Raw genomic sequence first — 12,003 nt, 5'->3', positions numbered from 1 at the left:
TGGTTTGAGACAATCTGGACTGGAATTCAGTTTATTGCTTGTTAATTTTCTGTGTTGAAGTATTGCTCTTTTTTTCCCCTTGTTTTAAAATGTTGTTAAAATGTACATTGTATTCATCTTCATTCAATAAAATGTTCAGAAAATAATTTTTTAGTAATTTTAAAGTAATCATAAATGATGTGGAAGGGGCTAATATTCCACAATCAGTGGTGAATGATGTCTGTTATATTTAGTTGTTATATAGCAGAAAGTCCTTGTAAACTTTAAGTTACCCATTTGTTTCAATAATCTGTCCATTATTTAACTTACTGGACATTCATTTTCAACTTATTAGATTGTACCAGATAAACAGAAAACAAGAGAAAAAAAATACACATCAAACAAAACCAAATTTTTGATTTTAATGAAGGTTACACGTAAAACATCACTGACAATGAAATTCCCCTAATTGATGATTTTGCACTACTGCACATTACATCAGAATTTGAAAGGCTTATTGTCATGCTTTAAAGGAATTTCACCCTAATCCAGAGGCACTTTACGAAAAGGTTGAAGACCAATTTGCACTTGGCTTCAAATTTTTAATAAGCCTGTTTCCTTAAATAAGCTATCAAATCTGATTTAAAGAAATTTTTCCATGAGTTCTACATACCTGTATTGACTGGAAACATTTTGTCTTCAGATTTATCTGAAAAGTATCTGAAAGACAGCTTTCTAGACTGAAATTTGGTTTTATAGCAATTCTCATTCTCCAGAACCAAAAGGAGATGGGTGAACATGACGAGCGATAAGCCTATAGTGTGACAAACATGAAGATGAAAAATTAAATTTCAATTATATCAAAATTTTCCTTGATATTTCGTCTAACATTAAAATATACTTTATGTAAAATCTCTACAATTTGCAAAAATCCCTCAAAGGTTGAAATTATTTGCCTGTGAAATATTAGACACACACCAAAGCGGGCAAACAGAGTCATTTTCTCGTACTATAATTACACTGTTTTTCGATATGAGTGGGTCTTCGCTCCACCTTTTGGAAAGTTAATCCTCAAAGTTTGCATAAAAACATACATTTTTTGGTTACCAAAAATATGGAGCAATGACCCACTATACCTTAAAAATATACTTTTATGCATAACATCCGTATCTTTTCGAGAAATACTTGAAGTCCATTAAGTCAAGGGTCATATCACAAACATGATTTAAATGCCACTATTCGTCAGGACTTGTGTAGTCTAGTGGTTAGCGTGCTAGTCTCGAAAGAAAATGATACTCAGAATTTTTATTGCTAGGGTTCGAACCCCACAAATTTTTCAATAAAAGAATAAATTTTGCCGAGAAAATTTTCCTCAGAAAAGTTTTGTTTATCAAAATTTCAATAATGAGAACTTTACTCTAAATACTAAATTCAGAAACTGAACATGATTTTTATATATCTGAAGCTATAGGCTTTCTGCACGTTATGTTCGCCCATCTCCTTTCACTTGGAACAATCTTAGTATTTGGACGATAAATTATGATGAGTAACAATCAGAGGAAGACAAGGTTATATGGCTTATTACAGAGACTGAACACAAAATTGATGATTCTCTAGTTTTATAGCCTTTCTAAATTATTATGTGTAGTAAAGGCACAAAAGAAACTGGTTTTACTTGTTTAAAAATAGCTTAACCTGACAGAGTACATTACGATGACAACTGCTTATAGCAAACATCATGACTTTAAACAAGTTTACCTGTTACTATCTAATCTTATAATATGCAGCATACATTTACTTCACAAAGTAACCTTCCCAAGTGATAATTTTCTTATTCTTGATTTCAAATCATAGCACCATTAGATGTTCTCAACACAAAAAATGAGCATAACATCACCAAGTTTTGAACAGGTATCAAATGAAGAAAATCCTTTGGTTTTTTTTTTTTTTTAAATTAGTTTTAGCTGGTAGGGATGTGTGATTTTATCAGTATATCATTATGTTTTATTGCATGATTTGTATCCGATATGGAGACTAAAATACTGGTATTTGGTATATAAAATTTAGAAATAATTCATTTCTTTGTTCAATGGCATCCTAACATGCTTTATTCTTGTATAAATATGAATGAAAAAGTGAAGTTATGATTTTACAGCATATTGGAAATTCATTAAATCAGAGTAAAAATTGCATACAAGATAATCATACTATCTTTATATTTAGGAGGAGAATCATGATGTATTGTGACACAAAAGTTTTGGTAATACCCATCCCTATTAACTGGTATTTCCTAAAAATTTGATTCAGAGGGGGTGTTCAGCATTATCAGACACCAAGGTCCTTCAATTATTGGAACTCATTAAGTTAAAACTACTTTGCATATGTTCTTAACATAATGCAGATCATGTTTTATGTGGGATTTAATCCTCAAACTGTACATTCTCTGAGAGAAAGAACTGATCTCTGCCCTACTGAACTGTCAGATCTTTCCCTCACAGAATGTACCATAGTTTTGGCTTAAACAACATAATATAAACAAAAGAAAAAAACTAAATAAAATAGACTTTCACAGCTGAAAATATTTATTCCATTAATTGTCAGATGCAATAATGTGAAAAGTTATTTTATTGACTAATTGATTCTACATAGACTATTGAAACAAAATATATTTACATTTATAAAAAGAAAGTTTTTGCTGCAGTTGAGCTACCATGATGTTAAGTTTCTAGGATCATATTCTGACTTTTTATGCATGACCTTATTATAATCAAACATACTAAATGTTACACTTCCCTGACAATAACTAACATTCTACACTTGGTGTATTTCATTAGGTACATGCATTGAATAAAACATCGACACAGTTATACAAACGTGTACATGAAGTAAACATATAAATATAAATATCTCAATAGCGTAAGAAATGTATGCTCTTAAAACTTTTAATTACACATCAGCATAAAAACATTCTACACAAGCTTTTCAAGTTCTATTCAGACACACTTACAAAAAAAAAAAAAAAATCCATACTTGCAGAAAAAAACATGCACATATACCTTGGTAAATTTGTTGTAACTGATATGCATTTTTTATTACTGAGTGACTAGTAAAATCTGTACAATATATGGAAATGTGACCAAACCTGAGAAGTATTCTTCATTTATGACTGACAGCAAAATTTATGTGCAAAAACTTATTTTCATAGAGATTTGTACAATCACTCATGACAACACAGTTTTAAAATAGCTTGTCCTTCTATGTATTCTGATCCTGAGTCAAAATAAAAATTTATAAGAAATAAAAATAATCAATCTGAATACACAACAAAAAGTAAATAAAGGTATGATGAACATATTGGATATATGTATATTTAGTCAATTTAACATGCAATAATACATCCTCTATTTACAAAGGGATAACTAGCATCTATAAAGGTTTCAAATGGACAAGGATTTAAGTATACTGGAATGTTGGTGTTCATTGAGCACAATTTAAAAATCTCTTTCACACTGTCATGATTAAGCTAGTACATGTGTTTCATTTATCTTTAACATATGACAATAAATAGAAACATATTGAATTGTACACTATGAAACTTTAACCAATAGACAGAACTCAATTCAAAGTTGAAGAAATAATAATTATTTACACATCAGTGTTGTCAGAAACTTATTTTATTATCTACTTTCTGAGATGAGCTATTTTTTTTATTCATGTTCTGCCACTTTCATATCCAGGGAAGAATTTTTTTAGGATGTCTTGCAGTGTGCCGTTGACAGGCATTTTGAAATCTTTTCCTAGATCAGTGCGGCACAATGGACAGCAGTACACTTCTGCCTTGAATGATCTCATTATACAGGACTGGAAGGAAACAGTTTAAGCATATTATTATTAATCATCATATTTCAAAGGAAAACTGTCTTTTATTAAATTCAGGGATTTATCAGCCTTTTTTGGGAAATGCCATTTTTAGGGAATTGGGAAAATATAGGCTATTTGCTGAAATTGGGAAAAATTAAAAGATCTTGCTAACTTCATGTATTCAGGTGTAATTAATTTAACATTTCAGCATGAACTCTAATTTTGGGTAACCAAACAGACAATTAAATATGATCCAACTTCATCATATACAAGACCAATTATAATTATCAATAATAGACTAATAATTTTAACTAAATTTGACTTCAATGAGTATTAAGTATTTACACAACTTAGGGTAGAACATGTGTGTATTAGATTCCAATTTAGGTGATTAAAATCTGTTTCTGGAGATTATAAACCTCCTGCAAAAAATCACACTAAGTACACATTTTCTCAAAGTCCCCTTTTGATATGTAAAAATGCATTGAAAATATATTTTTCTATCTGAAATAATTAATATATGCCTACAGTTCTTACCATTCACTCTTAGATCAATTGAATAGGTGGAAATAACTTAATAAATTTACATATTATTACACAATACATTGTTTCACCATTTGCAGAAAAACGGAGGAAATTCGGAATAAAAGTCGGCGATGTTTACTAACAGTGTTTTTAAACGTGTTATGACTGTAGTTTTGCTAAATGAGATAAATAGAGGAAAATTACAGACAATATGACAATTTTACTGAGTTTTTTCCAAAATAACTAAATATAAAAGCATTGTTCACCAATTGGGAAAAAATACTGCCAAACTGGGAAAAATTGAACTCATTTTCAATAGGGAATGGGGCTGAATTTCGGCCCCTGAGAAGGTACTGATAAATCCCTGAAATTTTTGGGGGGGGTCTATGAAAATGAGGAATGCTTGTACATTACCTTGCAAACATTATGACTGCATTCTGTTGTAACTGGTTTGAAGACAATCTCTTGACAACAAATACAAGTAAAGAGCTCTTCAACTTTTTGCAGGAATTTCTAGAATAAAAGCACACAAGTGCATCAAAAACAGAGTAAACTTACCAGTATTGTACAAAAGTAAACACTGTACCATACATACTACACATGCTAATTTTTTCCATAAGTTTTATAACAAGGCCCATGGGCCACATCGCTCACCTGAGCACATTGGCTAGGCAAAAGCACAGTATTGAAAAGATTATGTGGGGGGGGGGGGGGGGGCTTGAATTTTAAACTACTTGATGATGCTTCCATGTCAATATAACAAATGGCTTTGTTGTACTTCAGAAGATTTTAAAAAAAAAAATTTCCTATATATTCCTTTGTAAAAATTTGATCCCCCATTATGGCTCCTCCCTATCCCAGGGGTCATCATTTGAACAAACTTGAATCTACACTACCTGAAGATTCTTCCATATCAAAATGACCAAACATAGCTTTTCTGTTCTTGAGAAGAAATTTTTTCCTATATGATCTTATGAAAACTTTCGATCCCCCCGGGGGTCATGATTTTAACAAACTTGAATCTACACTACCCGAGGATGCTTCCATATAAATATGACCAATGCAGGGTTCGAAATTCACTATATACAAATAGCAAAACGCGAGTTAGAATTCCCAAATTGCGAGTTAAAAATTAGGTAACTCGCAAAAAGTTGCGAGTTGATTTTTTTTTGCATTGAAACTATCAAAAATATATAATATGACAGAATAAATTGCTTTTGATTTAAATTCAGTAATTTAACTAAAAATCACACTGTAGTTGTATTTTGTGCATTGTACAGTAGTTACTTTTTCCTTATGTTACATGTATTTAATTTATATAAATTTAACTTTATATGAAAATTGCGAGTAGTTTTACGAAATTGCGAGTTCACTTTCTTGGTACTCGCAATTATTTGCGAGTTGTAATTTTAGGGAGTTTCTAACCCTGCAATCAGGGCTTTGCTATTCCTGAGTAAAAGATTTTTAAAGATTTTTCCTATATATTTATATGTAAAACTTTGATCCTCCATTGTGGCCCCACCCTACCCCCAGGGTTCAGAACAGATATGAATCTACACTACCAGATGACGCTTACATATAAATACGACCAATCAGGGTTTTGCTGTTCTTAAAAAGAAGAATTTTAAAGATCTTTCCTATATATTTCTATGTAAAACTTTGATCCTCCATTGTGGCCCCACCCTACCCCTAGGGGTCATGATTTGTACAAATTTGAATCTTCACTGCCTGAGGATGCTTCTATATAAATATGACCAATCAGGGCTTTGCTGTTCTTGAGAAGAAGATTTTTAAAGATTTTTCCTATATATTTCTATGTAAAACTTTGATCCTCCATTGTGGCCCCACCCTACCCCCGGGGGTCATGATTTGAACAAACTTGAATCTACACTACCTGAGGATGCTTCCACATGAGTTTCATTTTTCCTGGCCTTGTGGTTCTTGAGAAGAAGATTTTTAAAAGATGCTATTAATTCTTAATTATCTCCCCTTGAAAGTGGGCATGGCCCTTCATTTGAACAAACTTGAACCCCCTTCACCCAAGGATGCTTTGTGGCAAGTTTGGTTGAAATTGGCCCAATGGTTCTGGAGAAGAAGTCGAAAATGTGAAAAGTTTACAGACGGACTACAGACAAAATGTGATCAGAAAAGCTCACTTGAGCTTTTAGCTCAGGTGAGCTAAAAATATTAAATGGCAACACCCCTACTTCTAAATACAGAATATGTCAATTTTACACACATCTTATCTTTCAATATAAGATACCTGTCCCCCTTCTGAAGCATGTTCCACTGCCTCGTCCCATAGCTTCTTGTTGACGTCGTCCTGTGAAATCCTTTTCTTCTGCTCAGCATCAATCTTGTATGCTGCTACCTTCTGCTTCTTCTCTGGGGATCCACTTGGAGAAGAGTCTGCAAAAAACAAAATGAACTCAAAGTACAATCATGATTACAAAGCGAAACTTCAAAAATGAGTTCAAGCTGCAAACAAAATAATGCAACTCTTTTTTTAAACATATATATTTATTTCAAGGCACTTGACTTGTTTCATTACTAGCAGCCAGTTCAAAATATTCTGAAGAATATTTTTAATTGTTGGTAGATACATATGTTTTTCTTTTACCTGAGTCTTTCCTTTTCCTCTTTCCTTTCTTTGCAGGTTTTTCCTTTTCTTTATTTTCCTCCTCTTTCTTGGCTTGAGATTCAAGATAACCATCTGGATACTGAAATGTACAGATTTACATATAACCATCTGGATACTGAAATGTACAAATTAACAAATAACCATCTGGATACTGAAATGTACAGATTTACACAAAGTAATAACCATCTGGACACTGAAATGTACAGATTTACAAATAACCATCTGGATACTGAAATGTACAGATTTACACAAATAACCATCTGGATACTGAAATGTACAGATTTACACAAAGTAATAACCATCTGGATACTGAAATGTAGATTTACAAATAACCATCTGGATACTGAAATGTACAGATTTACAAATAACCATCTGGATACTGAAATGTACAGATTTACACAAAGTAAAAAAAAAAAAATGCTTTTCTCAGACTAAATATTTAGGCGACAAAATTACACACAGGATGTAGAAAAGTGTGCCATATTTAAAGTTGCATAAATTTTTGAGAATGCTATCCAGAAAGAGTAACAAAGAATTCAAACTGATCAAAAGTCACAACCTGCATCACCACAACCCTAAGGTATGTGTACAAAGTCTTAAGTCAATTCTGAAGTTTTCCATATTTCAGTACAGGGAATCTAATCCTGAGTATCAAGACATGCATCATGAATATTTGTACTCTTTGTAACAGTACAATGACAATCCATACAGTAAACTACCATATATTTCATTGAAGTCTTCAGCTTGCTCACCTGCATTTCTAGCCCTAATTCCTTGATCCGCTTGGCCCCAGCTTTAGTCCAGGGAGCAGGAGTTGGATCATCCCGTCTCATCAGGTACCTCCAAACCAGAAACCCCGACTTTCCTTTCTCTGGCCAGTACTTCACTACCTGTGTTACACATTTAAATTTTATTCTTCTGCATAGATTTGTCTTTATTCATGGAATTTATCTAAGCCTAATCTGCTCTTGCTCTCAAAGTTGCACATGTTCAACCAGAATTAAGCATCCAAGCATTTCAATGGATGAGACAATTTGATTCCAATATAACCTCCATAAACTAGTTCAGATAAAATACAAGTTTCTGCTGACCTTGTATATGCCATCATATCTGTTGCCTTCTTCTGGGGCATAGTCTGAATGCTTCCTCCCCTTACAATTACGAACGACCCTCAGTGGTTTTCCTCCTTTCCAGTCTTTTGCCTCTGCTCCTTTCTCATTGATAGGTTCATTACAATTCTTGGCCAAAGCTCTGTAAATGTTGAAGAATTTTCAAATTTTTGGACATACTACATACAGTAAACTTCTTTTATAACGTACTCGGTTATAAAGTATCTCCGGATGTAAAGTAGCCATTCCGTAGTCCCAGCAACATGTCTATATATTTCATTGGAAAAAACACCACTTACAACGTATTTGTATATAACGTAGTATCGCTTATAAAGTATTAGAAATTTGGTCCCGTTACATAATTACACCTCTTATAATGTATTCTGACACATGGTTTCACATCTTTTCAGAGCAATAACTGCGGATTAGTCACGGTTTGTTGACTTTATAGCTTCTCCGTATGGGTGTTTTTCTAACGAGGTTTCTTTGTTGTTTCAGGTAGATGTACATATTTATAATAAATTGTTTGAATAAAGTTCATCAAGTAGATGTACTCAAAATTGTTTGAATAAAAATTCATCTCTGAGTCAGTAAATAGCAATATAACCGAAAATGATATAATTAAACTTGTGAAAGAAAAATACATTGATTCAATATCAGTAGACAGCGAGGACGACGAGGTCATGCCTGACACGTGCATACCATCTACCCAGACGATCAAAGGGCATAAGTCCGAAGTTTTCACGACTCTGGCAACTCTGGAGACTTTTGTAAATAAATGTCGTCAGGCCAAACAGACAAACATTACGGACTTTTTATATGATCTGACAATCATCAAGATTGTACAGCACTTAAGTATACCCGTAAATCATTTATTTACATACTATACATACTTTAAAATATCAATAAGACACTAGCGGTTTGGAAAGTGCTTACGGTAAAGGTGTACTGTGTACTTCCGGTCTCCGTTTATAACGTACACCAGTTATCCAGTTATAATGTAGGATTTATCACAGTCCCCTGAGATACGTTATAAAAGATGTTTACTGTACTTGAGTGAAGATTTTTTTGCATAATTCTAATACAATCCCTAGATGAAAAGTTATTAATAAGCAAAATTCTTCAAAAGGACATAATGTACGATGTAAATACCGGTTCATTCTGGTTAATTTTTGATCACAGGACTGTTCAGCTGTTCTCTTGTTCCCTGATAAATCTCTACCTCCACTTCCTGTGTAATAAAATTCATCACCATTGTCCTAAAAGAAAAATACATTTTCACCATCAAACCATAAAAATATAGTTAATATTCAGCAGAGAATGTTGAACACAGTTGTGAAAACATTATTTTCTGTATTACAATTTCCAATCAATTGAATCCTATTAAAAGGTACCTTGTCATCTTCATAACCTCCTGAGAGCACAATAGAATAAGCACCCTCCCCATCACGGCCATGGATGCCAGCCACATGTGGTCTGTGAACACCTGCTTCACTTACCTACAATGAAGTAAATACAAATAGCAAAAAGATTTCAACATATTCTTCTTCTAATGTTCTCTTTTAGACATTTAGATCACCAAATAATGCAAAATGGAAAACTTCAAGAGTAATTTTTCCAATTTTTTTTCACTGAAAATTTCCCTCCAGAATTATTTCTGCAAAAGCAAGGAAAACAGAAAAGGGCTATCCCAGTAAAACAAATCTACCCTACTCATGGACTCCAAAAGTTTCAGGGGTACCACCCACAGAATTTTTTTTTCTTTACAAAAGGACCAAGCTTAGAATTTATTTGTTTCATACAAGGGGACCTAGCTTAGAATTTGTTTCATACAAGGGGACCTGGGAAGGAAGCAATTCATTTATTATGAAATTTTTGGTAGTGGTTTTTAATTTTTTTTTTATATAATCTCAAGAAACTAATTTAATAAACTTGTCATTAAATTTTTACACCACAAATGACATACAAATGTATTATTTAATGTAAAGAGATTATAGCAGCTACATTTGTTCTATACATTAAATATTCCCACTTAGTCAAGATCGGAAGTAATCCAAAAATATATCAGACTCGAGATGTTCTCTTTTATACTGCCTCTTCGAATTTGCTCCGAATCTGTGAATGCCAATGTTTCCAAGAAATTTGTCTACATTTTAAACAGGAAAAAAAACTGTTTATTGAAAACTCAAATTTCAATCTCTCAAATTTTCTTGATCTCTTGAAGTGAAACCCTGGTTCTTTTTTTTTTTTTTTCCCTTATAGAATTCAACAAATTTACTCTTGATCTCTCTAACTTCTGATCTGTCATAGTCCTTGACCTCTAGAACCAAGACCTGGGTCCCATTACACATTTCAATGCTTTTCACTCTTTCTCCCTTGAAGTGTATTGAACAATACATTACATAAAACAAATACAGATGTAAGAATGAATGAGATGCTACATACTTGAACCCTGAATTTCCACATGGTTCCTACTTCCACACCAGGGATGGGACCAAAATGATTTGGAGGGACCACATTGCATACTTTTTGTCTTCCAACACATGCCATTCCCTGAAAAGAAGAAATCGTTGTTAAAAAAAAAGGTGGCAACAACACTAAAACAGAGTTGTGAACTTTCATTCTACCCATATATCAAACCAAGTGTCCTGAATTAAATTTAGATCTACTCTTCTGGAGGAACTGTCCAGTAATTTTGACAAACTTTTCGTTCATGAGAAGAACAACTTTAAAGATAATTTTTTACATGTATAACTGAGCTCCTGAAACTCCATGGCTTAGCTCATTACTCCCATGGAACAATGGATTTACACTATTTGCTGTATGATGCACTGTTAAACACCCAATTTTACGTTAACGCCCCCAAAATCTACCTGATTCAAGATCAATAATATACCGCCTGTCAATCATAGAAAAAACAATAGCTACTGATTTGATTGACAGACCAGCTACCCGTGCTACCTGATAATCTGAATTTGCAGGTTTTGAAAATGATCGCCTGGTCACGCGTCAAACACTTTCATGTACCGCGTGAAAAGTCGCTTTGTATATACACTGAGGGTTAAAAAAAAATCAAGTCGCTGTTATATTGTATGGTTGGTCATTTTATTGAAATAATTAAGAGTAGAGAATTAAACCTTGACTTCATTTTTTTTTTTTTCAATCTCCACTGCTGTTTGGCACTTTTTAAAAGCGATATGATGTCCATGTCCAAAATAAAAGTAACTCTTTTTTGAAGAAAAACTAGTGGCTCGATCTTTTTCAATTACTGCCTGGGACTTGGATCCGGAGAGGAACGAAGTTCCCGTAGCAGCTAAGACCAATAATTCTTCCGAGCCCCTTCTTCAACCTTTGCTGAGATTTTAGTAATCATCGTAATGCCCCTGTCGACCCTGCATTTAGGTGCACAGAAACTCAATGCGAAACCCGCCAATTAAAATCATGACAAAATAAAATAAAATGTATAGGAAAAATATTTAGCATTAACGTCATGAATTACGAAAGATTCCTTTATCATATGCTTTATCTTTGCATATATATGAATACGAATAGTGATAGATCTTAATTAAAATCTTACAAACAATACAAATCTGTGAACACGGACCTTGGGAAATGCTGAATATTTTGGACAACATTGTTGGCACCGGGAGAAAAAATAAATACATTGGGACTTTTTTATTTCAATATTCATACTTATTTAATAAATTTTATATTAAAGTTTTTTTTTTTTTTTTTTTGCTCAAAATTAGACACGAAATGCGTAATGTTGACCGTGATTACCAAAGACTGACTTCCTGTGTAATGCAACGTGTATAGGGATTTTTGACATGTTGAGTATTGGGGCTCTCCAGGTAAATAACACCAGTACTACTACCAAGACCACTCCCC

At 33.0% G+C, this 12,003-nt stretch overlaps 1 protein-coding gene across 1 annotated transcript in view; it reads right to left on the bottom strand.

Moving 5' to 3' along the window:
- Window positions 1-2,540: 2,540 nt before the first annotated feature.
- Window positions 2,541-12,003, bottom strand: part of LOC133176710 (E3 ubiquitin-protein ligase UHRF1-like) — a 26,690-nt gene continuing 17,227 nt past the window's right edge. Inside the window, exons 9-17 of the mRNA XM_061311783.1 lie at window positions 10,561-10,668; window positions 9,510-9,614; window positions 9,268-9,374; window positions 8,098-8,257; window positions 7,759-7,896; window positions 6,986-7,085; window positions 6,629-6,774; window positions 4,780-4,878; window positions 2,541-3,840 (exon numbers count right to left, since the gene is read on the bottom strand). Coding sequence (XP_061167767.1) covers window positions 3,691-3,840; window positions 4,780-4,878; window positions 6,629-6,774; window positions 6,986-7,085; window positions 7,759-7,896; window positions 8,098-8,257; window positions 9,268-9,374; window positions 9,510-9,614; window positions 10,561-10,668 — 1,113 coding nt within the window. The 3' untranslated portion in view covers window positions 2,541-3,690. The remainder of the gene's footprint in view (window positions 3,841-4,779; window positions 4,879-6,628; window positions 6,775-6,985; window positions 7,086-7,758; window positions 7,897-8,097; window positions 8,258-9,267; window positions 9,375-9,509; window positions 9,615-10,560; window positions 10,669-12,003) is intronic.

The sequence above is a fragment of the Saccostrea echinata genome, unplaced genomic scaffold (genome assembly GCF_033153115.1).
Source record: "Saccostrea echinata isolate AGI-Se365-2 ecotype Australia unplaced genomic scaffold, CSIRO_AGI_Sech_v1 ptg000081l, whole genome shotgun sequence".
Lineage (NCBI taxonomy): Eukaryota > Metazoa > Mollusca > Bivalvia > Ostreida > Ostreidae > Saccostrea > Saccostrea echinata.
The sequence above is the reverse complement of the archived record's forward strand: the minus strand, read 5'-3'. Positions and strand labels throughout refer to the sequence as shown.